Raw genomic sequence first — 25,704 nt, 5'->3', positions numbered from 1 at the left:
GGTTCAAATTCTGCCTCTGATGTTATTACCTGAGTGACCTTGAATAAGCCAATGAATGAATGAATGAATGAAAAGCATTTATTTCCAAGCACTCTGCCAGGGGCTGAGAATGCAAACATAAATATGAGATAGTTTCTGCCCTATAGGATTTTTCATCCTAATTGGGTAGAGAACAACACACATGGGGGAACAGTGGCTAAGGAAGTGAGTTAATTTCCAAATACCTCAGTTTCTTCAACTGTAAAAGGAGAGGGTTGATCTAGAAGGCATCTAAGGTCCCTTCTGTCTCTAAATCTACAATCCCTATGATCTATGACCTTAATTGACTTTGCGTGAATTGTTCTTAAGTAAATTGATTGAGGTCCAATACTTTAAAGGTATATGCATTAATACTCAGAAAAGAATATTCAAAAGTTTTGACAAATCCAAGTTTTAAAGAAAAATGTCTGCAAAAGCTAAATTGATGGACAGCCTTGGTCACTTCGAAACAGGGCTTGTTAATAAGGGAACTGTGTGGGAAGATTTCCCTTACCCAGGGTGAGGAGGTCAATGAGGTCAAAATAAATAGAGACACTTTCATGTAATAGGATAATGGGAAGTCTATTGGGTTTCCTTACCCAGTCCAATCAATCCATCAAGTATTTACTCAGCACCTATTATGTGCACCTATGACAGGTGAAGAAAGAACTAGTCCCAGAGTGTGGGGTAGGATTGAAATTATAGTTGAGGTTTAAATGACCAAGAGTACAAATATAAGAGGGAGACAGAGTAGAGAGTCAAGTCAGTCATTATAAGGGTTGCCTGCCATATTAAGGGTTATTCAGAATGCTATGGGCAAGGGAAATATACCTACAGAATGCAAGGATTAACAAAACTCTAAGTAACATCTCTAAATGACCAAAGCTTCCAATCAATTTAACTTTTTCAAATGATTTTTCAAACTTGGTTCTTTTTAAAGATTTAGTCCCTGGGGCTATCTCAGGTTTAAGGCACTTTGTGGGTAAGTACCTCTTTAAAACCATAGCTCATAAAACCTTACTTTTACCTTCCTCCAGCTCTCCAGTGGATATGTTATTTCAAAATAAAATGTATTTAATCAAATAGCACAGCAAATTAAATGACTAAAAAAAATCCTCCCATGCCACATCAATTATACTCTCTTACCTGTTACCACCCCACTAGTGGAAGAGAACACACAGAGAAAACATGTGCAACCAGGGACTATACATGGAATGCACTCTCATAAGAAATAAATATGAGCAGGGAACTTGTGCAAAGATGCACATATTAGGAACCTATGGGGCTAGGACACATGCATGGGTAGGGCAACTGACACCTATTGTGCTGTAGAGCTGCTAATTTTCCCTAGTGATCATATCATGTTGTTCTTTGCTAGACATCATATCTCTGGTCTCTGTTGGGCATTGTATTGACTTTGTGAGGGGATCTCTACTGGTCTCAGAGGTATTTGGGCTTTTCTATGCTACTAACTTCTAGCCTTCATGCCTTCAAGGCCATTTACTGGCTATATTGACTCCTGCTTGCTAAGAGGTAGTGACTAGAAAACCTCTTCCTGATCTAGGGATACTGATGGCTCTTTAGTCATAGGTTATGAGGCACAGCACACAAATAAGGTCAACTTAACAAAATCCAGGCAGAATGCCGTAAGACTATGATCAAGCCCATTCTTGGTCCTCTGACTCTAAATCTATCACTCTTTCCATTGTCCAATACTCTCCCCGTTATGCCAGGGAGCTATCTATGACAGCTATGTGTTCAATAGACTAAAGTCATCCAGAGTCCCAGTGGCCTTTTTTCCCACCCCCACCCCTTACCCAGTATTTTCCTTATATCCTTTCAAACACATTTCCTGAATTGTCCTGGGGTCTGGCATGGCCCTCAGAATATATTATCCTGTGTCAAGGTTTGTTCCTGTGGAAGGTGTAATGTTTTCAGGTCGATGTTTATCTGTCGGCAAGCAGTAGAACTGGAGCCTGGTCACTCCTACCTTAGGAGAAGATAGTGATAAAAACAAATTCCACTAGTGAGGACGTGACTGAACATGATTACTAAAGTTCCTTCCTTTCCCTTGTTAAATATGGATAGCTGGGGAAGAGAATATTTTCTCACAGAAGATATGGAATCTTGAGTAACAGAAGCAGTGCATTTTTGGAACCCAAGAACAGGAATTTACATTTAGTCTTATTAAACTCTGTCAGGCACATTCCTACATTTTGTCCAAATACTTCGGATCCCCATATCTCTCATTTCCTCTAGGACTTGACAGTATTAACTCAATTCCAAAAACATTTGCTAAACTCTTATTACATGCAAGGCATGGTGCCAGGGGCTAGGAATATAAAGACAAAACTCTCTAATAGGGCACTTGCCCTTAAGAAGAGGTAGCATGGTCCAGAAAAGCTGGAATTGAATCCTAGTTCTGCTGCTTACTACTTCTATGACTATGGGCAAGTCGTTTCTTGGACCTCAATTCCCCTACCTGTAAAATGAAGGGATTGAAAAATAAATGACTTCTGAGATTGCCTCCAGCTCTAGAGCTGTGATCCCTTGATTCTGTGAAGCTACTGGAAGGATATAACATGTACACAGATAATTTAAGTTTGAAGAGGAAGAGAGTGCCGATGAATAGGGGAATCTTGAAAGGCTCTCAATGAGGGTGGTACCAGAAATGAGCTAGAGATTGGCTAAGAAGCAAAAGATTCTAAGGTAGAGGTGGAGCATGGTGGAAGAGCTGAGCAAAGACTCACAGGCAGGAGATACAATGCTGAATTTAGGGAACAACAAATGGGCCAACTTTGTTGAAACATAGAGTTTGTGAAGGGGAGCAATGTGAAATATGCCTGGAAATATATGATTGAACCAGGTGGTAAAGGGCTTTAAATGACAAGTTGTATTTTATCCTGGAGGCAATAGGGAGCCACCAAAAATTCTTGAGGCATTCCACTTTGTCACTACTGTTTTGTTGTTGAGCTCCTTACAATTTAGCTTCTAACCTACTGCCCTACTGGGACAGCCGTCTCAAGGGTTGTTCTAGTCACCAAATGCAATGGGATTTTTCTCACTCCTCATCCTGCATTTGGTACTTCTGCCCCTTTCTTTCTTCTTGAAACTCTCTCATTCTTTCTCTTTCTCTTTTTCTCCTTCCTCTCTCCCCTCCTCCCTCCTTGTCCCTTCTCTCCCTCTTCCTTTTCCTTCTTCTCTTCCTCTCCCTCCTTCTCTCCTTTTTCCTCCTTCTCTTTCTCTCCCTCCTTCTCTCCCTCTTCCTCCTCTCTCTCTCCATCCTCCCCATTTCCCTCCTTTCCCTCTCCTTCCTTCTTTCCCCCTCTCTCTCCTTCTCTCCCTCTCTCCTTCCTCCTTCTCTCCCTCTCTCTTTGTCTTCCTCCTCCTTCTCTCTCTCATTTCCTTATACTATACTTAAACTTAGTTTCATCAAATGTGCTTAATTATTATAAAGAAATATGCTTCCCTGAAATATGTCTAATGTAGGAAATGGAGGAGCCTCAGAAAATGTATCAGTTACATGTCCACTACCTAAGTCAGTGGGCCATTTTATCAATACTTTCACCTTAGGGTCTCTAGGATCTCACCTCTGTCTGCCCTCTGGGACTGCCTTCAGTCCTAGGCCAGGAACAAAGGATTGATTTAGAGTTGGGATGACATTGGAGCCCTAACACCTTGACTTTTTCAAACAATCCTAATAGTAATCTTACTAAGTATCCTGTCAGAACCAACGTATATCATTTGTAAATCATTTGTATTAGAGACATTTGGTTCCATAGGAACTCAAAGGGTTATAGATTTAGAGTGAGAACCTAAGAAACTTAGAGAACCTTAGTCTAGACCAGGGGTTCTTAACCTTTTTGGTATCATGGGTCCCTTTCGCAGTATGGTGAAACCTTATGGCCCTCATCTCAGAATGATGTTTTTAAATAAAATATAAATTTTAAGATGTGCATACAATATGAACTAAAATATGCATAAATAAAGAGTGACAAAGGAAACTGATTATACTGAAATACTGTTATAAAAAATTTTTTTTAAGTTCATAGACCCCAGGTTAAAACCTCCTGATTTAGTCCAATCTCTGGCTTTACACTTCTGTGGAGTCTAGGGAGTGACCTAATTACTAACGTTAGCTTTTGTTCTCTTCCTAGGTGCTTGTTGTGTTACTCCTAATCACATCAATCATAGAGCTGGTCTTCACCATTGTTGAAGGCTCAGGTCAGACCCCTAGACCTGCTGTTGAGTACACTAATCCATGTCTCTCCATAGCCACCTGGGTAAGAAGCATCGCAAGCCTCTGAGCCTGAAATTCATTCTCTTGGGATGAAATGAGAACAATCCAGACCCAAGCGTCACTGTATCCTGGTTATCTTAGATCTAGAAGAGACTCTAGAGATACTTTAGTCCAGTCTCTTTATTTTCTGGATAAAGGAATTGAGTCAAACAGAGAATATGGGACTAGCAAGTTACCGGCTGAGCTGGGGTTAGAACTCAGGTCTTCTAATACCCAGTCCAATGGACTTTTCACCACTTCCCTCTGACTTGAATATTGCTTCTAAAGGAGATGCTGGTAGAGTAAGAGGAAGTGGATTATAAAAAGTGGATTATAAAAAACAGATAATTTTAAGTTTTTAGCTTTCTGGTAGGCATTGATTTGTGGAGTCATTTCCCTAAGTGAAATGAGAGCTTTAAGGATTCGGGTAATAGAATTATATAATGTAAATTCTAACCCACCCTCTTATCTTATACAATTGAGCAAACATTTATTAAGTACATAACTATTCTAGGTTCCAGGACCATTACACAACCAACAGGAGATGAAGATCTAAGTATAGATAATTGGAACATGTAATAATTTGTGATAAGGTGCCAAACCAAGCTTCATTTGAGGCAGAATGTCCTCCCCAATGGGACAGATGGGCAAACTGATGCTCAGAGTAGTTAAATGCTCCAGGTTACAGTTAGTGGCCAAGCCAAGACTGGGATCTAGGTCTCCTTTCTGCAGCAGCACACTGCTTCCTGGAGTGTGAGCTGGATTTTCTTATATCCTCCTGTCTAAGTACTGAGGATGAAGTGTGAGTTTCTGGATTTAAGCAGAGAGAGAAATTCAACTAATATGAATGTAAAAATAATCACCCAAAACTAAATCCAAGGTAGTCAGAGGCAGTACTTGGGTAGAAAGCTGTCTAGTATTATTTGTATAAATCTTCCCAAAAGAGATTATGGAGAAACCACCAGAGTTAGAGTCCTTTTTACCCCTGGAGCATCTAGGTACAGAAGTAGGTAGAAGAGATGACGCAGCTAGCTTTCCTGATTCTTCAATTTGCTTTGGCTAATATTAATAGGAGGCATAGGTACAGAGATCTTATATCTTTTCATCTTTAATCTGTCTTCAATCCCACTATTATAGATTTATTTTGGTGGATGTAGAAGTCATTTTTCTTTTGACTCCCCGTAGTTCCCCATTCAAATAGAGAGGATATTGCATTTTAAGTATTATGAAGTTTAGTTCACTGCTAGCTGATAACCAGATGGGTGACTGGAGGGTTGCTTCTGAGGGGCCAGGGAAAGAAAGAAGGGCATTGCCAGGGGAAAGGGAGACAAAAATCCCTGGCTATCATTTTTCCTTGGGTTTGTCTTTCTCTATCACCATTGCTGATTTTATCACTCTATTAGTGAACAATGTTCTTACAAAACATGGCTTCCTCTCCAGGTCCTGGTTTTGGTGATCCATCACTACAGGAGATGGTGCATACAGAAGGACTCTTGGCTAGTGTTTATGTTCTGGATTTTCTCTCTGGTCTGTGGTGTTTTCCAGTTACAGACTCTTATCAGGATCCTCCTACAGGTTAGAGAAAGGAGAAAGGAATAGGGGAGTGAGAGAAGAGGGGGACAAGAATACTTTAGGTTTAAGGAAATTGGGTTCCAGATGGAGTTGGGATCAAGGGATTATCAAGTTTTTGATTCTTTATTTTTCCCAAATATATTAATATAAATATATTAATAATGAAAAAACAATAATATATTAGTAATGAAATATATTTATTGGTTCTAATCATTGGGAAAGGATCCAGTCAGTCTTGAACAGGGGTTCTTAGCCTTTTTGTGTCTCATCACCCACTTTGGCAATGTTTTTGAAGTCTATGGACCCCTCCTCAAAATAATGCTTATAAGTACATAAAATAAAATAGATAGGATTATAGGAAACCAATTATATTAAAATGTAATTGTCAAAATAATTTTTTAAAAAAAACAAGCTCATGGATCCCAGCTTAATAACTCTTGGTCTAGAATCAACTTGGAGGCACAAGCTATGACATTCTGGTTTTTTTATATTTTTTTCTCCTTAGGGAAATGATTCCAATATTGCCAGATCCTGCCTATATTTCATCTCCTATGGTATTCAGGTTGTTATTGTGGTAATTTCAGCCATTTCAGAGAGGACTCCAGAAACCAGAGCATCAGCAAATGTGAGATTTTGAATTTTTGGCTCCCTATGTCATGGGATAGTCAGTCAGCCCTTCAATTACCATACATTTATTAATTGATAAACATGCTAGGCAATGTGCCAGGGGTCGGGGAGCAAAACCAAAAGTGAAACAGTTCCTGTCCTCAAAAGCTTACATTCTTTTAGTCTTTTGAGGATGGCAATCTCAGTAGTCTCATATGGGGATCCAGGAAGCCCAGGATAGGTTGGCAGAGACCCTTTCAAGGGCTTTAGAAACAGAGGGTGGCTGTAGCATTGACTTGTTGCCTTTAGAAGGATCTCCTAGTCTTCGGCCTGGGACATTTATATAACAATCAATTATTTTGTAGAAAACCCTTGATGAATCATGTACTGGTTATTAGCATATTGAGAACTTCAAACATGCTCAACAAACACTTCTGATTCTCAGGTTCCAGGGCAACAGATTAAACCTGGGGAAATATCTGACCTGTGGGAGAATGTACTGTTCCTGATCTCAGAATTTCTTGTGTCTATGTCTGACTGTTTTTTTTCTGTGTGTCTTGCAGAATCCATCAGCCACGGCCTCATTTCTTAGCTCCATTACCTTCAGTTGGTTTGACAGGTAGGACATACGTTGGATATGGGTTGGTCCTTTAGCATTGTCTCTTCCCCTTCCCCCTCACTCTTTCTAGAGGACATAGAAAGTTATATGAGAGTGGAAATGGAGACAGCCTCTGATTCCCTTTTGCTCTGGACACAAAGTAGGCTTGGACTGTTAAGTCCAAGTGTTTGTTATTGATAAATGATAACCTACCAATCTGTATTTAATCCTACTATTGTAGGGTCATTTTGCTGGTTTTAGAAGTCTTTTTTTTTACTCCCACAGTTTTCCCATTCAAATACAGACAGAGGACGATAAGTTTTAAGTGTTATTAAGTTTTGTTCATTGCTAGCTGATGACCAGATGGGTGATTGGAGGTTTGCTTCCTAGAGCCTGGGGATGGGGAAGAAGGGTATCGACAGGGGCCAGAGAGACAAACATCCCTGGCTATAATTTTTAACAGTGCAAGCATGCAAATGAAATGTATGCATTGGCATCAACCTGTTGCACAAGAACTGAAGGTCACTGAGAACCAGAAGAGGTTCTGAGTGACTTTAGGCACAGGACTAGAGATAGGCTCCAGGCAGTTATTGCCCAATGGGCAGCTAGGTGGTGTAATGGATAGAGCATGGGACTTGGAGTTAGGAAGATCTGAATTCAAATCGGGCCTCAGATGCTTACTAGATGTGTGACCCTGGGCAAGTCACTTAATTCTATTTGCCTCAGTTTCTTCATCTGTAAAATGAACGGGAGAAGGGAATAGCAAACCACTCCAGTATCCTTGCCAAGAAAACCCCAAATAGGGTCACAGAAAGTCAGACACAACTGGAAAATGACTGAACAATAACTACACCAGACAAGTAAGCTTCCCCCTCCTAGGTCAAAGCTGTTGTTCCTCGGAAGTTTCTCCCCAAATACACCATGATTAATTTCAATATATATTTATCAAGTAAGACCCTGTGCTAGATATCCTTCCTGCCACAGAGAACTTACAGCCTAATAGCAGACATGCTTTTGTTCAGTTGTTTCAGTCATGTCCAACTCTTCGTGACCCTATTTGGGGTTTTCTTGGCAGAGATGGTGGAGTGGTTTGCTATTCCTTCTCCAGCTCATTTTGCAGATGAGGAAACTGAGGCAAAGTTAAGTGACTCACCCACGGTCACACAGCTTACAGATGGTAAGTGTCTTAGGCCAGTTTTGAACTCAGGGGAGATGATTCTTTCTGTCTCTGGGCCCAGCGCTCTATCCACTGCGCCACCTAGCCACATATAGCAGAGATTACAAACCTTCATGTGACGAGGACCTTATATATGATATAGACAAAGTTCTTCCTTACTTCTGAGAAGGGAAAGATCCTTTTCAGCTGGGCTTTTCCAAAAGGACCTCATAGGGACAGTCTGGATAGATGGATAGACTTTTGATAGTCAGAGGTGTGGATAGGGCAGTGGGCTGAGAGTCAAGCAGACCTGAATTTGATTCCTGCCTCAGAGGCAAGCTGTGTGATCCTGGGCAAGTCAGTTTTCCTCATCTGTAAAATGAGGCTAAGAATCTCACTCACGTCACAGGTTGTTATGAGGACCAAATGAGACGACACGTGTAAAGTACTTTGCAAACCGCAAAGTGAATATTTAAATGCTAGCCATTCTTATCAAGCTTGTGGTGAAGAGTTGTTCTGGCTAAAGGGAAAACCATGAGTGAAGATACTGAGGTCAAAAAAGGCCAAAAGCAAGTTCAAAAAATTATGAATGGGACAGTATGGATAGGAAGGGGCAGGAGATAACAGCTAGAGAGGCTGAGCAAGACTATGGAGGTCCTTGAATGCTGAGTTTAGAAGTCTAGGGATGGGGACTCACTGAACAGGGGAGGTGACCTAATCTACCCAATACCCTGGGAACATTGATCTGATGGCATTTTGTTGGGCAAGAGGGATTAGATACAGGGGTGGGGAACCTGCAGCCTCAATACCACATGTGGCCCCGCAGGTCCTCAAGTGCAGCCCTTTGACTGAGTCCAAACTTCACAGGACAAAGCCCCTTAATAAAAGGATTTGTTCTGTGAAACTTGGACTCAGTCAAAAGACCACACCCAAGGACCTAGAAGGCCACATGTGGCCTCGAGGCTGCCCCTCTGGCAGAAGCTGAGAGAGCCTCTTGGCAGAGAGGACAGTTAGGAGGCAATCGCTATAGCCAAACTGTATAAAAGATGACTTCAGCCATATGGGCAGGTGTGAACTAAGAAGGCCTGAATATCAGTGGTGGTAGTAGGAATGGCAGAGGAAGTCCAGGCATGAAGATGATTCTAGAGAAAAAATGTACAGGAATCGATTGGAGGTGGGTGTACAAGAACAAGAGAAGAATTAGTGAGGACATCAGGACTTAGAACCTGAATGCCTAAGAGAATGGCAGACCTATTAACAGATATAGGGAAGTCAGAAGGAAGAGCTTGTCTGGGGAGGGGAGGGGAAAGAGAGAGAAAAATGGTAAATTAGATTTAAGATACATTGAGCTTGAGGCAACACTTGAACCCTCCAGATAGAGATGTCCCCTAAACAGCTGGGAATGCAAGGACTGGAACTCAGGAGATTAGGGAAAAGATGGAGATTTGCATAAAATCACAATAATAATGAGAGGCAGGACCATAGAATAACCTAGAATAAAGCTAGAAAGACAAGTTGAAGTCAAGTTGTGAAAGACATTAAAGCCCAAATAAAGGATTTTCTATTTGATCTTAGAGGCAATAGGGAGTTATAAGGGTTTATTGAGTAGGGGAGCGACACGGGCAGGTCTGCACTTAGGGAAAATCACTTGGGCAGCTATTTGGAGGATGGGTTGGAGAGATGTGAGGCAGGAAGGCCAGTTAAGAGACCATTTCAATACTTCCGGTGAGGAGAAATGAGAACTAAGGTAACGACTCCCCATCTCAAGACTTCCTAGTCTGTCATGAAATGCCCTCCATAATTTCATTCAACCCTTCCTAGTTTGATTCCTGCTACTTCCTATCTGTACTGTTCTATTCCACCTCCATATCTTTAGCCAGTCTATTCCCTCTAGCTGGAATGCCTCTTCCCCTACTAACTTATAACACTCCTCTGGCTATTCTAATTCTATCTGTGCTTACTGGCCATCTCCACAAAGCCTTCTATGAAAAGCCAAAAATGATCTCTCCTTCTGTGAAGTCTACTAGCGCTCTGTTTATATCATGGAATTGACACATAAAGCTTTGTATTCTATGCACAGCATCCTCTATCTCCACAACCAGTAAGTGCTTGAGGGCAGAGAACATACTTTTTTCATTTTTAAAAATCTCTCAGGGTGCCTAGTAGGAGGCCTTAATAGATATTTGTTGAAGGAGTTGGACAGGAGAGATATTGTGGAGAGAGAAACAAGAAAGGATTTAAAGAACAAGGGGTTAGTCAATACAAATGTGTTAAAGCCAGCGTGTGAGGGCTGATTTTGATACACTTAGCCCTTCTAAAAATGCAAGGACCTAAAACTTTTCCAAAGGACTCATGGTGGAAAATGCCATCCACATCCAGAGAAAGAACTATGGAGTTGGAATGCAGAGTGAAGCAGACTCTTTTCTCTTTTGTTTTGTTTTATTTTCTTTCTCATGGTTTCTCCCATTCGTTATAATTCTTCTATGCAACATGACAATTGTGACAATGTGTTTAATAGCAATGTGTGTGTACAGTCCATATCAGATTGCATGCTGTCTTGGGGAGGGAGGGGGGAGGGAGAGGGAGAAAATTTAAAACTTACAGAAGCAAATGTTGAAAACTAAAACTTAATAAATTAACAAAAAAAGAAATGTGTTTAAAAAAAAGGAACAACAAAAGGAAGAGTCAACAATATTAAATGCTGCAGAGAGATCCAGGAGGAGGGTGAAGGCTTAGTTGGGCTGATCTCCTGGTTGCTGGTGACTCTGGAGCCATTTCCAGTAGAATGTTAGGATAAGCGACAGATAATAGGGAGATGATGAGTGGGTAATAAGGAAGTGACTGCGGTAATATGAATTATTTAGGAAAGTTAGCCAGGAAAAGATTAAGGAAATAGGAGGATAGAGGAGGCTTCAGAGTCAAGTGAAGGTGATGTGTCTGGGTTTTGGTTTGTTTTTCAAAAGGCGAGAGAAATGTGGGAGGGGGATGATCTAGTGGAGAAGGTGAGATTGGAAGGCCCCTTCTGGCTCTAACTCGATAATCCTGTGAACTTTCTTTTACAGTATCATTGTGAAAGGCTATAGAAAACCCTTGACTTTGGAAGATGTCTGGGAGTTGAATGAAAAAGAGAAAACCCAAGAAGTCTCAAAGATATTTGAAAAGTACAAGGAAATAGAGATAAAGAAGGCCAAGCGGGCACTGCAGAAACGACGTGAGAAGAGGAAATCCCAGGAGACGTCTGAAGCCGGGATGAATGGCCCAAACACTAGTCAGAGCCAAGACAACCTTGTATTGGTAACTTTCTCAGAGTGCTGGTGAACATGTATATGTGTGTGTGTGTGTGTGTGTGTGTGTGTGTGTGTGTGTGTGTACGTGTACATGCTTCCCCGTCTTAGGTGTGTGTCAGTGCCCATGGTAATAACAGGGAGGACGATGCCCTATATTTGTAAAGCATTTTACCATTTTCAAAGTACTTTCAGATAGATTATTTCATTAGGTCCTCTTCATGACACCAACAGTACATGGAGAAGGTATTATCATCCTCACGGGCAGATGGGGACTCTGAGGCTCAGAGATTCAAGGGAACTAAGGCCAGAAATCAAATGTCCTGGCCCCTAATCTAGCATTCTTTAACCGAGAAGGTTAATACAAGAAGGTACAAAGCTAAGTGCTAAATTGTGTGTTCTAAGCCATAACTTGTATAGAATGGAAGTTCCTTGAAGGCAGGGACTACTTTTTTATTTTGTCTTGGTATTCCCAGTACCTTGTGTATATATAGTAAGGGCTCAGTAAATATATGCCAGATGGATCAGATCAAAGTGAAGAGAAAGGGCAGCTAGGTGACCCAGCGCTGGTCCTGGAGTCAAGGAAGACTCATCTTCCTGAGTTCCAGTCCAGCCTCAGACACTTATCAGCTGTATGGCCCTGGGCCAGTCACTTAACCCTGTTTGCCTCAGTTTCCTCACCTGTAAAATAAGCTGGAGAAAGAAATGGCAAACCACTCCATTATCTCTGCCAAGAAAACCCCCAAAAGGGGTCACGAATAATTGGACATAACTGAAACGACTGAACAGAGAATCCTCAGAGATGGCTTTGTGAAGGAAGTTGGGATTTCAGTGAGCTTTGAATGTCTAGATATAGTTGTTCTCCATGTTCTCCATGATTCTGCCTTTGAACCATTCTCTTCACCCTCTCCACTGACTCTCTCATTTACTCTTAGACCTCTAGCTAAAATATCTAGAGGTAAAAGTCTGCTGAACTCCAGGCCCACATTTCCAACCCTCTACTTGGTATCATCAGGTGGATGTCCCACTGGTTTCTCAAGTTTAACACACCCAAAATTGAAGTCATTTTCTTCCCACGGCAATTTCTTCCCCTGGTCTTTTATTTTTCTGTTAATGGCACCAACATTCTTTGTGTCCTTCAAGCTCAAAACCTGATAGTCAACCATGGTTCTTCTTTCTTCTCCCTGGTCCCCACCTAGACACACATGTCACCAAATCATGATGAGTCTCTCTCTGCAGTGTCTTCTGCATGGTTCTCTCCTTTTCATTTCATTTGCATGAAAGGCAGAGCAATCTACTGAAAAAAAAGTACAGGAGTCAGGGGAGAGCTGGGTTCAAATCCTGCCTCTGACATTTACTGTATGCCCCTGGATGGGTCACTTAACTTCTCTGAGATCTCACAGGGTTATTGTAAAGATCAAATATGCTAACATGGATGGTACATTAAAACTTTAGGGCACTGTACAAATGTTAATTAGGATTGTTTCCACTTCCAATACACTAGTCCAAGACCTCATTACCTCTTGGTTGAACTTGTCTTGTCCCCCTTCTGGTCTCCTGGCTTCCAGTTTCCTCCTGAATCTCTCCTCCACAACATTACCAGGATGTGTCGTGATAACCATTCTTAATGTGTCGTGATAACCATCAGGCTACCTCCCAAACACCTATAACTCCTAACCTCTGCAGTTCATTGTAATAAAGTCCTCTCCAGAGAGGTGTTGCATGATACTATTCAATGCTGGGTGACCATCTACTTCAGGTCTTAGAGTTTAGAGGTGGAGACAATGACACAATTGACATTTGTTGAATTAAAGCATTTTGAAGTAGGTAGAAAGGAGTGGGAAGGGCAGACTAAGGACAGAATAAGCAAAGGAACAGAGGACAAGAATTAGCACAGTGAGTTCTAGGAGATGGTGAGGAGAATGGCCTGGATGGAGCAAACAGACATATCCCATCCGCCATGGCTGAGCAAGGGTTAACCATTAATGCACAAATACTGAGGAAGCAACAGAAGCCTGCATGAAGGTTGGAGGTGCTGGGGTTCAGAGCCCAGGGTAGGAAGGAGTGGTGGAGTGTTTGGATGTTGGGCCAAGAGCCAAACGAAGGAGCTAGAAAGAGCAGAAACTCTACCCAAAGAAGTAATTGGTACAGAATTCAAAGACTGGTTAAAGTGGGTCCAAAAGCAAGAATGCCTACCAATAATTTCAAATATGGGGAAATCGAGCTCTATGTCTTTGTCCCTGGGCTTCCGAATTGTGATGCAAAAGACACATATGATCTTTGTAAGACTAATAGGCACCTAACTCATGGCTCTTCTATTCTTTTTCAATGACATGTTTTTGCCCTTAGGAAGATATGAAACAGAAAAAAAAGAAGAAAGAGAAAATATCTGGAACCAAACAAGACTTTGCCAAGTCCTGGTTGATCAAAGCTCTGTTTAAAACTTTCCGTGGTATTTTGGTGAAGTCCTTCCTATATAAGCTGATTCAAGACATCCTGACGTTTGTGAGCCCTCAGCTCCTGAAGTGAGTTGTGGAGCATTGTGCAGCCTTTGCAGGGCATAGAGGCCTGGTCTATCTAGGCAGAAGGCTGGACTCTATCAGCCCACTGCATTTTTCACTGCAACCTAATGCATTTAGCTGATTGAAAACAAAGGGGTAATTTTCAAAACCTAAGGTGATGAAAATGGTAGTGGGTCTCTTTCGCTTCCCTCTGCCATCTTCAAGCTTTTCGTGTATCTAATCCTACTTTCCTTTTCTTCATTCGCATGGTTATTGTCCTAGTTTCTGCCCACATTGCCTTTTACCTGGTCTAGTGCAATAATCTCACACTGTCTCCCTTCTTCCAATCTGTCCCCCTTCCAATCCATCCTCTGAGCAGTCACCAAAATAATCTTCCTAAAGCACATCTGACCCTATTACTCTCTTAAGAGCCCTCAATGGCTCCTTATTCCTTCCCTGACATCATCCAAGCTGCTCAGCCTCGTATTTAAAGCCTTTTACAATCTGGCTCCAGTCTACCTTTCCAAGCCTGTTTCCCTTTATTCTCCTTCACGTACTCTGAATTCTGGCCAAGTTGGACAACCTGTTATTCTCTGAACTCGATTCTCCATCTCTCAATTCCTGTATGGTAAACACACTAGCCTATTGGCTGTTCCTCACACTAAGTGTTTGAGCTCTAGCTTCCATGCCGTTGGGCAGCCTGGCCTCCATGCATGGAATGCACTCCCTCCTCACTTCTGCCTCTTGGAATCATTGGCTTCTTAAGGGCTCATGGCTTATACACCACTGCTTATAGAAAGCCTTCTTCATCCCTCTGCTTGTTAGTACTCTCTGTACTTTTCTGTGTCTCTGTTACATATTATGTTTATATATCTGTTATATATTAAACTTATCTATTCACCTGTGGCATTTTCCCAGTAGAAAGAAAACTCCTTGAAGGCAGCTTTTTCATTTAGTCTTTAGTCTATTAGAGCCTAGTAGGCTATGCTGTACATAGCAGGCACTTAATAAAGGCTTGTTGGATTAGATTGGGCTTTTAGGGAAACCTAAGGGATTCTCATAGATCCTATTTCCTGCACAATAGGATTGCTGTTGACTAAACGAGGTGCATTTGGTAGCCTCCGCTGCCAGGGGACCACTCTCGTTTTGCTTTTGGTGAGATCCTTCTGGCCTTCCATGGGGGTTTAGGTGCATTGTACTGACTTGTGCAAGATTAGGAGTCTTGGGACCTGGGTTCTAATCCTGTCTTTAGTTGTGTTACCTAGAGAACTTCTCTAGGACTCAGTTTATTCAGCTGTAAAATGAGAGGGCTGGATTGTGGTGCTTTACACTTTACAAACCTATTCTTTCCCATGGTTTGTCAAAGGCAGCATCCTAGAGGAGAAACCTTTTCAGTTTGCACCAGAGGCATGGCATCTCCTGCTGCTTAGCAAGCCTGCATTTCCAACTGGGCAAGGGCAGCTATCACTCCCTCGGTTTGCCTGACTTATGCCCAGGACAGGCTGATTCGCAGGAAGAGAGCAGAAGTGAGGCCAAGAAATGGGAATAATAGTCTCAGTGCCTTCCATTCCCCACTCCGCCTTTGGACCTAAAGCTGGAAGGAACCTTAAAGATAATTAAGTATAAATCATCTCCTCATTTTGTGGCTGAGGAAACTGAGGCGGAGAGAGAACCCAAGGTCGTAAGGTCAGTCAGTGGCAGACGCAGGACTCGAAACCGGATCCTTCAATTCCAAATCTGGCCTGACTCTCAGCAGAGTCAGGGGGGCAGGGTGGGAGGAAGGGGCCACAGCTGTGAAGCCTGGAGGCTGATCAGAGCGCCAGTAATTCTAGTCTCCAGAGATCTAACGGAGTCCTACCTGTCTGTCAAAGCGAGGGGTTCATGGTCCTTGGAGGTCTGGATGGTGTCACTTACTTGTTTTTTCTCTGGCAGGCTGATGATCTCATTTGCTAGTGACCCCTCAACATATGTGTGGCAAGGCTACGGGTATTCTGTCCTCTTCTTTGTGGTGGCCCTCATCCAGTCCTTCAGCCTTCAGTGGTACTTTCAGTATTGTTTCATCCTGGGCATGACTGTGCGGACAACCATCATGGCTTCCGTTTATAGGAAGGTAAACAGAATCACGGGTCTCCTTCAGAAAACAACCCCTGCTCCCAAATAGCTGCTATGATTGGAGCTATCATAAGAAACCAAAAGGAGAACACTCTGGGGCCACTCTTTCCCATCATCATTTATGATTGGAGAACTTCAGGAGGCAAGTGGGTCTTTGCCCAATGGCAGAAATGGGGTCATCTGTATGCTTCCTTAAGTCCAAGGAAGGGAACATTAGCAGCTTTGTGCTCCTGGCATTTGGGACATTTTCCAATTCTGTATCATGATCAAGAAATCTGGCATGTCCTTCCAAATAGTGAATTGGTGGACTGAAAAGATCATGAGGCAAAGAGATTTGGGGAGAGAAGTGGCAATAGAGGTGGATCTAACCTGACCCCACACACGAGAATAGCAGGTTGATACCAAGAAGGTTCAGAGCCTAGAAATAACAAAATGTGTCCGATAAAAGGCAATTGACTTGACCTCAGATGTGGGTTTCATGGTTCTCTCCACTCTAAAAGTCCTTCATCCACTGTAAGTAGTCAACACTTCCCATAGGCGGATGGCTCAGAAACATGTTCCTCCATCCGTTTTGTTTAATGGGTTTATGCCGATAAGGCTCAGACCCTAGAAATAATGAATCTGGCAAAAGACAAGTCACTTGACCTCAGGTGTGGATTCCATGGTTCTCTCCACTCCAAAAGTTCTTCACTCTCTAGACATAGCCAGACTGCCCCAATGGGGAGATGGCTCAAGACAACATTCCTCCATCCACTGTGTCCAAGGCCAGAACCAATCACTCAATGAATTATTTGTTAACTAATTATTTTCTCCTCGCTCTCTTACTTTCTTGAACAAAGGGCTACCTTTAAGCCCCTCTCCTCCAGTTCCAAAGTAGTGGTAATCGAGGGTTCTAATCTAATGTTTTCTCTTTAGACATTGAGTATCTCCAACAATGCTCGGAAGCAGTACACTATTGGGGAAACGGTGAACCTGATGTCTGTGGATGCCCAGCGATTTATGGATATGACCAACTTTTTTCACCTGCTATGGTCATGCCCTTTGCAAATTATCTTAGCTGTTATCTTCTTGTGGTTGGAGCTAGGACCCTCTATCCTTGCAGGTCTAGGGGTAATGGTACTACTTATCCCCATTAATGCAGTGCTGGCCACCAAAAGCAGAGCAATTCAGGTGAGAATAAAAGAGAATAACTTCATTCCTTTAACACATGGAAATGCCATCTGAAACCTTTCTTTCTTTTTTGTAACTTCTGGAAATGAAAGTTTGGATTTATAGCTTGGGTGAAGGTAAGAAATGGTAAGACTCAGTTGAAATGAAGGAAAATGAAGTAAGCAAAATGGGGAAAATAATATTACGGTACACCAGTCAGACATTCGATCCATTAAGTACTCACTATATGCTCAATATGCTTACACTGTGCTAGATGCTGGGATTACAAAGTGCCCTAAGAAAACTTACATTTCAGCAGTAGAAACAGCATGAATGTACATAGTTTATACAAGCTATGTATAGAATAGATGTAAGGTGACCTTAACGGAGAAGAGCGCCAGCTGAGGTGGCAGAAGTGGTCATGAGAATAACCTCTTGCAACAAGTAACATATGAGCTGAATCTTTTTTTTTATTATTTTTATTTTTTGGTTGGGGAGGCAATCGGCGTTAAATGAATTGCCCAGGGTTACACAACTAGTGAATGTCTGAGATCAGATTTGAACTCAAGTCCTCCTGACTCCGGGGCCAGTGCTCTCCATTCACTGTACACCTAGGCGCTCCCTTTTAATCATCATCATTGTTGTTGTTGTCATTATTATTATTGTTTTTATATGAGCTGAGTCTTCATGGCAGCCAGAGATTCCAAGAGGCAGAGGTGAGGAAGGAGAACATTCTAGGCATGGAGGACATCTTGTAAAAGGGACAGAGAAGGTGAAGGGTCGAGTATACAGGACAGCACATAGCAGGTCAATATGGCTGGAGCGTATGGAAGAAATAGAGTAAGAAGACTGGAAAGAGGAAGGGTCCAAGTCACAAAGAGCTTTAAATGCCAAACAGTGGAGTTTCTATTTACTCTGAGAAGCAATTGGGAACCACCAGGGTTTCCTGAGTAGGTGGGTGACATGGTCTGCACTTTAGAAAAACTACTTTGGCAGTTGTATGGAGGATGGAAAGGACAGGGAGCCCAAGAGGTGAGGAAACCAACGATTGATTAGATATAAAGGATAAGTGAGAGTGAAGAATAAAGGATGATACCAAGGTTGGGAACCTGGAGGACCGGAAGAATTATGGTACCCTAGATCAGGGGTGGGGAACTTGCAGCCTTGAGACACCATGGGGACCTAGAGGGTTACATGTGGCCTTGAGGCCACAGGTTTCCAGTGATAGAAAACTGCACAATAAGGAATGGGTTTGGGGAGGGCCAGATAAGAAGTTCTGTTTTGGACATATTGAGTTTGAGGTGCCAAAGTACAACCAGTTTGAAATGTTCATTAGGCGGTTGCTGATTCAGACTGAGTCTCAGGAAAGAGGCTAGGGGTGGATATATAGATCTGGGAATCAGATGATTTTGAAATGATCATCGAATTCATTCTAGCTGACAAATTCACCAAATGAGAGAGTATAAAAGAGAAGAAGGTACAGGGCAAAACTGTATTGTACACCCGCAATGAGTGGGCATGACATAGATGAAAATCCAGCAAAAGGGACTGAAAATAAGCCCTCAGATCCGTAGTAGGAAAACCAAGAGAGAGAGAGAGCAAAGTCCAGGAAAATCCAGAGAAGAGACAATATCCAGGAGAAGGACAATATCAAGCGTTGCAGAGACATCAAGAAGGGTGAAGATTGAGAGAAAAGACCATCCAGTTTGTCAGTTAGAGCTTGGTAACTTCAGGAAAAGCAGTTTCAGTTGAACACGGAGGTTCAAAGTCAGATGGCAGAAGGTTTAAAAGAGAGAGGAGAGAAGATAGAGGCTTGTAGATAGTTTCATTCCAAGGAATTTAACAGGAAGAAGTGGGAGAGATACATGATGGTAGCTACTGTGAATGTAGGATCTAGCACAGCATTTTTATGAATAAGGGAGAGTTGGCATGCTTGTGGATAGGGAGAAATCAAAGATTAGAGAAGAGAGGCATGATAGAAAGGAAGATCTTCTAGAGAAGATGGAAGGGGACTGGATCTGAAGTGGAACATACTCACATGCAACATGCATATGTATATGTGTATGCGTATATGAATATATGCACATAATAGAATATCTTTTCAACATCTATATTCATACATAGATGATTATAAGTAGTTGTTGTTGTTGTTAGGTTGTTTATTCGTGTCCTCCTTTTTCTGACCTCGTGGACTATAACATGCAATGTTATCCATGGGGTTTTCCGGGTTCTTGGCAAAGATACTGGAATGGTTGACCATTTCTTTTTCCAGTGGATTAAGGCAACAGAAGCTCAGTGACTTGCCCAGGGTCACATAGCTAGTAAGTGTCTGAGGCTTGATTTGAACTCAGGTCTTCTTGATAATAGGCCCAGTGCTCTGTCCACTGAGCCACCCAGCAGACTCATATATAAGTATGTGTGTGTATACATATATATGTATATGTGTATATATGCATGTATATATATACACATAGGTATACATGTATGTGATATATATATAAATATATTCATATATAAATACGTACATATATTCCTTCCCCCTGCAGGTCAAGAACATGAAAAACAAGGACAAGCGTCTGAAGCTCATGAATGAGATTCTCAGCGGAATAAAGGTGAGAATCAGAGCCTGGGGTTCCACCTCCCCACAGTGTGGTCATAGGCACTAATTAGCTTCCTGACTTTCATGAACACTTCGGAGATCTGAGATTCTGACCCCTTTGTCCTGGTGACTGTCATGGTCCAGCTGACACCCTGCAGAATCTCATTTTTTTTGTCTCTTAATACGCCTTATTCCTCCATTAAAGTTATCCATCCTCCAATGCCTCTTTGTGGTTTAGTGGTGACCTAGGGTTTTCCAAGACCATGTTGGTGGAATGAGAGTTCTGGCAGTCACTACCAAGCTGGAAAGACTTTGAGTAGGGACTTGGAGCTGGACTGCTGTTATCTGAGGACTAGTTTAACCAAGTTCAGAGAGTTTCATCACCTAATTGTCACCAGAGTGATGAATTCTTCGGCCACTGTTACTCTTGAAGACCATCTAATAAGTTATGTTGAAGTTGTGATTTACCTTGTTGGAGGGACTATTCACACAATGAAATCACAGGCTCTTGAATGTTGAAGTACTGCCCTTCTCACCTTTTGAACTTACTCAAAGACTTGGGATTCTTGACCTTGAGGGTTCTTTCATTGACAGCTCAAATGCTTCTCTCCCAAAGCTTTCCATTTCCCTATAGAGATCTTATTCTAGCTTTTGCCCAAGACACTGTGTCCTGAGACCCCGATGGGCAATACTTCTTAAAGTGTATGTGTCAGTGATCAGAAGGATACCCTGAAAAAGGCAAAAAACTAGGAATCGAGAAATCTGGCCTTAACTTGCTACATAGCTTTGGAAAAGTCACTTCGTCTTACACATCCTAATCTGTAATATAAGGCCTCCCCAAGTTTCCTTTCAGCTCTAAAATTCAGTGGCCCTCTGACTTTGTTAGATCCTGAAATACTTTGCCTGGGAGCCTTCATTTATGGAGCAGATCCAGGGGATTCGAAAGAAGGAGCTGAGGAACTTGCGGGCATTTTCTGTGCTTCAGTGTGTTGTTGTATTCATCTTTAACCTGGCCCCTGTTCTGGTAAGTGTGAGGGAACAAACAGAGTCAGTGAAATGAGTGTTGTTGGTACCTTGGGGCAATTTTCTGGAGGGAGCAGACTGCCCCACCCCCACCCCCGCAACAGCCCTAGAAGTTCTGAGTTTGGTCCATGTCATGACATGGCAGTCAGTCAATCAACAGGCCTTTACTTATTAAGGGTTTACTATGTGCCAGGCACTGTGCTAAGAGCTGGGGACACAAAAAAGGCAAAAACAGTGTCTAGTACTCTGGGTGTAGTTTCCTCTGATGAGTTTTCTGTTTACCCTGATGAGTCCCCTCAATGTAATATAGCAAATGAGATGCAGTGGGGCTTATAGGCAAAGTAGGGTATAGTCAGGAGTGTACTGATAAAAATGTTTAATAAACAGCTTGTGGTGAGGGGCCTGGGAAGAGCACACCAGGCACACTTTTAGGTTTAATCTTAATCGTTACTATTTTCTCCATCACTGTCTTAAATCTAGACACTCGACCATAAATCAAGTCACGATTTGTAGAATTTGCAGATTTCTGGAGTGTAAATGCTTGCACTGAAAATTAACAATCCACTCATATGAGCTGGTTCCAGCACACCCCGACTATACTACATGCCGGTGAAGGCCTCTTGTTAAATTTTTGGTGTGAGCAGAGCAGACAGCAGTAGCACCTGGGTACCAAAACAGCTACAAAGCCTCCTCTCCCTTTCCTCCTTCAGCCGGAGGAGGCAGCAGAGAGCAACAAACCCTTAGGAAAAGTTTCACCTTTCTCCACCTCCAGGTGGCGGTGAGGAGCAATAGATATCACTGGCGCTACTGGTCACTAAACTTAGTTCTCCCCGACCAATGGGGAATCACTCAGCTGAAACCTTCCATCTCGAGCTTACCTGCCCCACCTGGGCTGAGCAGCTTTTGTTCAGCCCCTCCCCCTCGTCCCAGTGGGATTCTTACTTGGTCTGTTGTTTTGTTGTTTTTTTTTCCCCACTCTACCTGCACCTGCCCCTACACCTGTACCTGCACCTGCATCTCTTGTCCTGGTGTTTCGTAACTTAAACCAGAGCCTCCTGACTCTGAGTGACTCACCTTTTACTTAAAAAGTCACAACTGCTCAAATTTCCCCTAACAAATCAATAGCCCTTTTTAATTCCTACTTCAGCCTTCCAGTGTTTATACGTGTAATTGGGCTTTGCCTGGATCACCTGAGATGGAGGTACCCGTTGTGGGAACCGGAAGGAATCTGCTTCTGGGAGAAGACATAAAGTCCTAGCAACTGGGAGCTGTAGAATATAATAAGCTGTTTGAGGTCAGGGACCGTTTCATTTTTGCCTTTGAATGTCCAGCACACAGCCTAGTGCCTGGCGCAGTCAATAAACATTTATTGTGCACCTCCTTCCAGGCACTGTGCAATAGACGGGGAGAGACTGAAGATAAGTGAAAGGGTGGTGATAACAGAAGGGGAAATCTGCTGGGGGAGGTGGGATGGAATGAGATTGTTTTTGCCGGCCAAGGGTTTTGCCCTGGTAAGAAGTAAGGCCACTTCATCTTGTGAGACAGAGGTAATGGAGATCATGTCAGAAGGTATTTAAGTGAGAGGAGATGAGGAAGTGGGAAGGAGAAGTGATTCATGCCAAATGACCTCAGTTTTTTCTTTAAAATATGAGGCAAGGTTCTCAGCTGAGAGGGTTAGGGTAGGTGCTCAATAAATGCTCATTGATTGATTAACCCCCAAATGGTATGTTTTGAGTGTATAGATTTGAAGGTTAGAGTTATTCACCTTTAAAAGCACTCAGTTTTCTCTATGACCTTATGATTCTCAGGTATCAGTGATCACTTTTACTGTCTACGTTATGGTGGATAAGAATAATGTTTTGGATGCACAAAAGGCCTTCACTTCTATCTCTCTGTTTAACATACTCCGCTTCCCCCTGGCCTCGCTCCCCATGCTGATTACTACCTTACTCCAGGTAAGTAGCAGCCGTGATAGTAGTGATGATAATGGTAATAATAATGAGTAGGAGTAGTAGTAATGATAGTGATAATAATGAGGAGGAGGAGGAGTGATAATGTTAATGAGTAGTATAGTGGTAATGATAATGATAATAATAATGAGTAGGAGTAGGAGTAGTATTAATCATAGTGATAATAATGAGGAGGACTAGTAGTAGTAATGATAATGATAATGAGGAGGAGGAGTAATAATAATGAGTAGTAGTAATGATAATAACAATAATAATGAGTAAGAGTAGTTGTAATGATAACGATAATAATGAGTAGGAGTAGGAGTAATGAAAATGATAATAATAATGAGTAGTAGTAATGATAATAATAATGAGCAGGAGTAGGAGGAGGAGTAATGAAAATGATCATAATAATGCTGATGATAGGTACACAAAGCATTTCACATACGTTATATCATTTGATCTTCTTCACACCCCTGTAAGGTGGGGACTACTATGATTTCAATTTTACACATTAAGAAACTGAGGCTGAGAAAGATTAGGTGACTTTCCTGGAATCATACAGCTAATAAGTATCTGAGGCAGGATTCAAATTCAGGTCATCTTGACTCCACTATTCTACCTCGCTGCTAAGAGTATATACTATGATAAGGTTTATAGCATCGGTCTATAATTTCAAAGGGAATGAGAATGACCCATCATCTAAAGCAGAACATAGGCTAATAGAATTAGAAGGAGCTTTAGAGGTCTTCCTCTCCTGATCTCCCAATTTATAGATGACGAAACCAAAGCCTAGAGAGGTGAAGTTACTCACTCAAAGTGTTGAGTGTTCTTAGAATACTTGGGTGTGTTTCCAGGTAGACAAGGGGCCTTTCCCAACACCCCTGCCGTTGTAGGAGCTTGTTGGTCTTCTGGAGCTGTCTGGTCTGACTTTTTTTAAGTCACTTAATAGTTCTGAGCCTTAGTTTCACCCAGTGTAAAATGGAGATAATATCTATTGTACCTGTCTCACTGGAAAGTAACAGATAAGAATGTTCTCTTGGATGTATAAGCGCTTCTTGACTTGACTTATTCTTCCCACTGTGGTGTGGAATGGTCCTATGCTGCTCCTGGTGAGTTAAAGAGTCTCCTCTCTCAGTTTCGGTGACCTCTTCCATATAAGTCTCCAGCCTCCACAACCATGCATGTTTTCAGTGACTTCTTCAACATTTCCTCTCTTTCTGTTCTCTGAGGGCCCTACCATCAGTAGGAAACTCAGTGACATGCAGAGAGGGAAAATCTCTTAGATAGTATCACACAGGGATGGAAATGGGGCATAACTAGGGGTCATCAAAACTGAGGAGCCCAGGTTTGTTGGATGACTTCTAATTTTTTTTTTTTTGCTTTTTGGTGTGGCAATTGGGGTTAAGTGATTTGCCCAAGGTCACACAGCTAGTACATGTGTCAAGTGTCTGAGGTCAGATTTGAACTCAGGTCCTCCTGACTCCAGGGCCAGTGCTCTACTCACTGCGCCACCTAGCTGCCCCTGTGACTTTTAATTCTTAAGACTACTTTGTACTTTCTTGTAGGTTAGTGTTTCCACTGAGCGTCTGGAAAAGTACTTGACTGGAGATGACTTGGATACATCCAACATTGGACATGATGTCCATTCTGGTAAATGATGGCCTTTGGAAACTGGGTCAAGTTTACCCACAGGTAGCGTGCAGGGTAGTGATTCTTACAGTAGTTATAATTTTCCCATTGAGGGGAGCAAGGAGAAATGAGTAGGGTGGGTGTCACCAAATTCTCAAAACAAAACTACTTTACACTTAAATATTAAAAGCACATATGCAATATAGTATATTGAGCAGCCATTGGGCATCGCAGGCCCAGAGGATAGATTACTGGATTTAGAATAAAGAGACATATATTGTAGCCACAGGTCATCGGTGAATTTATCATGAAACCCTGGACCACAGATGTTAGGTGTGCCACTATAGTAGTCATGAGCACAAAGTGAAGTGGGGCCAGGAGAACTGATATGAATGCAGATGAAGGAGAGGTATTGATGTAGGCAGACATTCGGAAAGGCCTAGAAACTGGACATCAAAGCAGTGAAGACCAGCCATCCATCAATCAACAAGCATCTATTAAGTGCTTAAGCCAGGCACTGTCCTAGGTGCTGGGGATGAGAATATAAAGGAGGAGACCATCTCTATTCTCATTGTGCTTATATTCGAATGGTGAAAACAAGTACGTACATAAGTGTAAACAGCATAAATATAAAGTGAATAAACATAAGGCAATTTGGAGAATGGACACAGATGGCAGGAGCAGAAGAGCATTCTGAAGAGGGAGGGGTCTTTGAGAAATGAAGGTCAAAAATGGGCAACTCCTGATCAAGACTAGCTACTAGGGAAGGACTTAAAAGATCATGGCTGGTATTGGGAGAGATAGTCTGGGCAGCAAGACTCCAGCCAAGGAGACTGGACAGGGTCTGAGACACACAAAACAGGAAAGACTTGAGCCAATCCTTGTCCCATCCTAGCACTTCTTATTGGGGCAGGAACCACTCTCTAAGAATGGATAGTCTGGGACAAGGGGGATCCAACTTGTTGGAATAGAAACTGAAGTGTACTTCAAACAATAGACCTGTTCACATTTTCTGCCTGGTTTCTAGCTGAAAGAGCTTACATTTCTCTTAACAGGTAAAGCTATTCAGTTGCACGATGCCTCCTTTACCTGGGACAGAAGTATCGAACCAGCTGTCAAAAAGTAAGTAGAATTGCCATTTTCTAGAGAGTTTTCATTGCTGTTCCCAGCCTTAGGATGAAGCATTTTTCTGTATAAGTTCTCTGAATGAAACAGACAGAAAAATC

General features: G+C 42.2%; 1 protein-coding gene across 2 annotated transcripts in view; it reads left to right on the top strand.

The window, feature by feature from the left end:
* The window catches only part of ABCC2 (ATP binding cassette subfamily C member 2), an 85,201-nt gene that overhangs the window by 29,467 nt on the left and 30,030 nt on the right, over positions 1-25,704 (top strand). For both annotated transcript variants that reach the window (XM_036737242.1, XM_036737240.1), the window contains exons 3-15: positions 4,176-4,301; positions 5,738-5,872; positions 6,375-6,494; positions 7,039-7,094; positions 11,292-11,523; positions 13,863-14,038; positions 15,947-16,124; positions 17,042-17,296; positions 19,822-19,887; positions 20,761-20,898; positions 22,706-22,852; positions 24,415-24,499; positions 25,534-25,600. In XM_036737242.1, coding sequence (XP_036593137.1) covers positions 4,176-4,301; positions 5,738-5,872; positions 6,375-6,494; positions 7,039-7,094; positions 11,292-11,523; positions 13,863-14,038; positions 15,947-16,124; positions 17,042-17,296; positions 19,822-19,887; positions 20,761-20,898; positions 22,706-22,852; positions 24,415-24,499; positions 25,534-25,600 — 1,781 coding nt within the window. The remainder of the gene's footprint in view (positions 1-4,175; positions 4,302-5,737; positions 5,873-6,374; positions 6,495-7,038; positions 7,095-11,291; positions 11,524-13,862; positions 14,039-15,946; positions 16,125-17,041; positions 17,297-19,821; positions 19,888-20,760; positions 20,899-22,705; positions 22,853-24,414; positions 24,500-25,533; positions 25,601-25,704) is intronic.

The sequence above is a fragment of the Trichosurus vulpecula genome, chromosome 8 (assembly GCF_011100635.1).
Source record: "Trichosurus vulpecula isolate mTriVul1 chromosome 8, mTriVul1.pri, whole genome shotgun sequence".
NCBI classification, from domain to species: domain Eukaryota; kingdom Metazoa; phylum Chordata; class Mammalia; order Diprotodontia; family Phalangeridae; genus Trichosurus; species Trichosurus vulpecula.
This window is presented reverse-complemented; position numbering and strand designations above follow the sequence as displayed.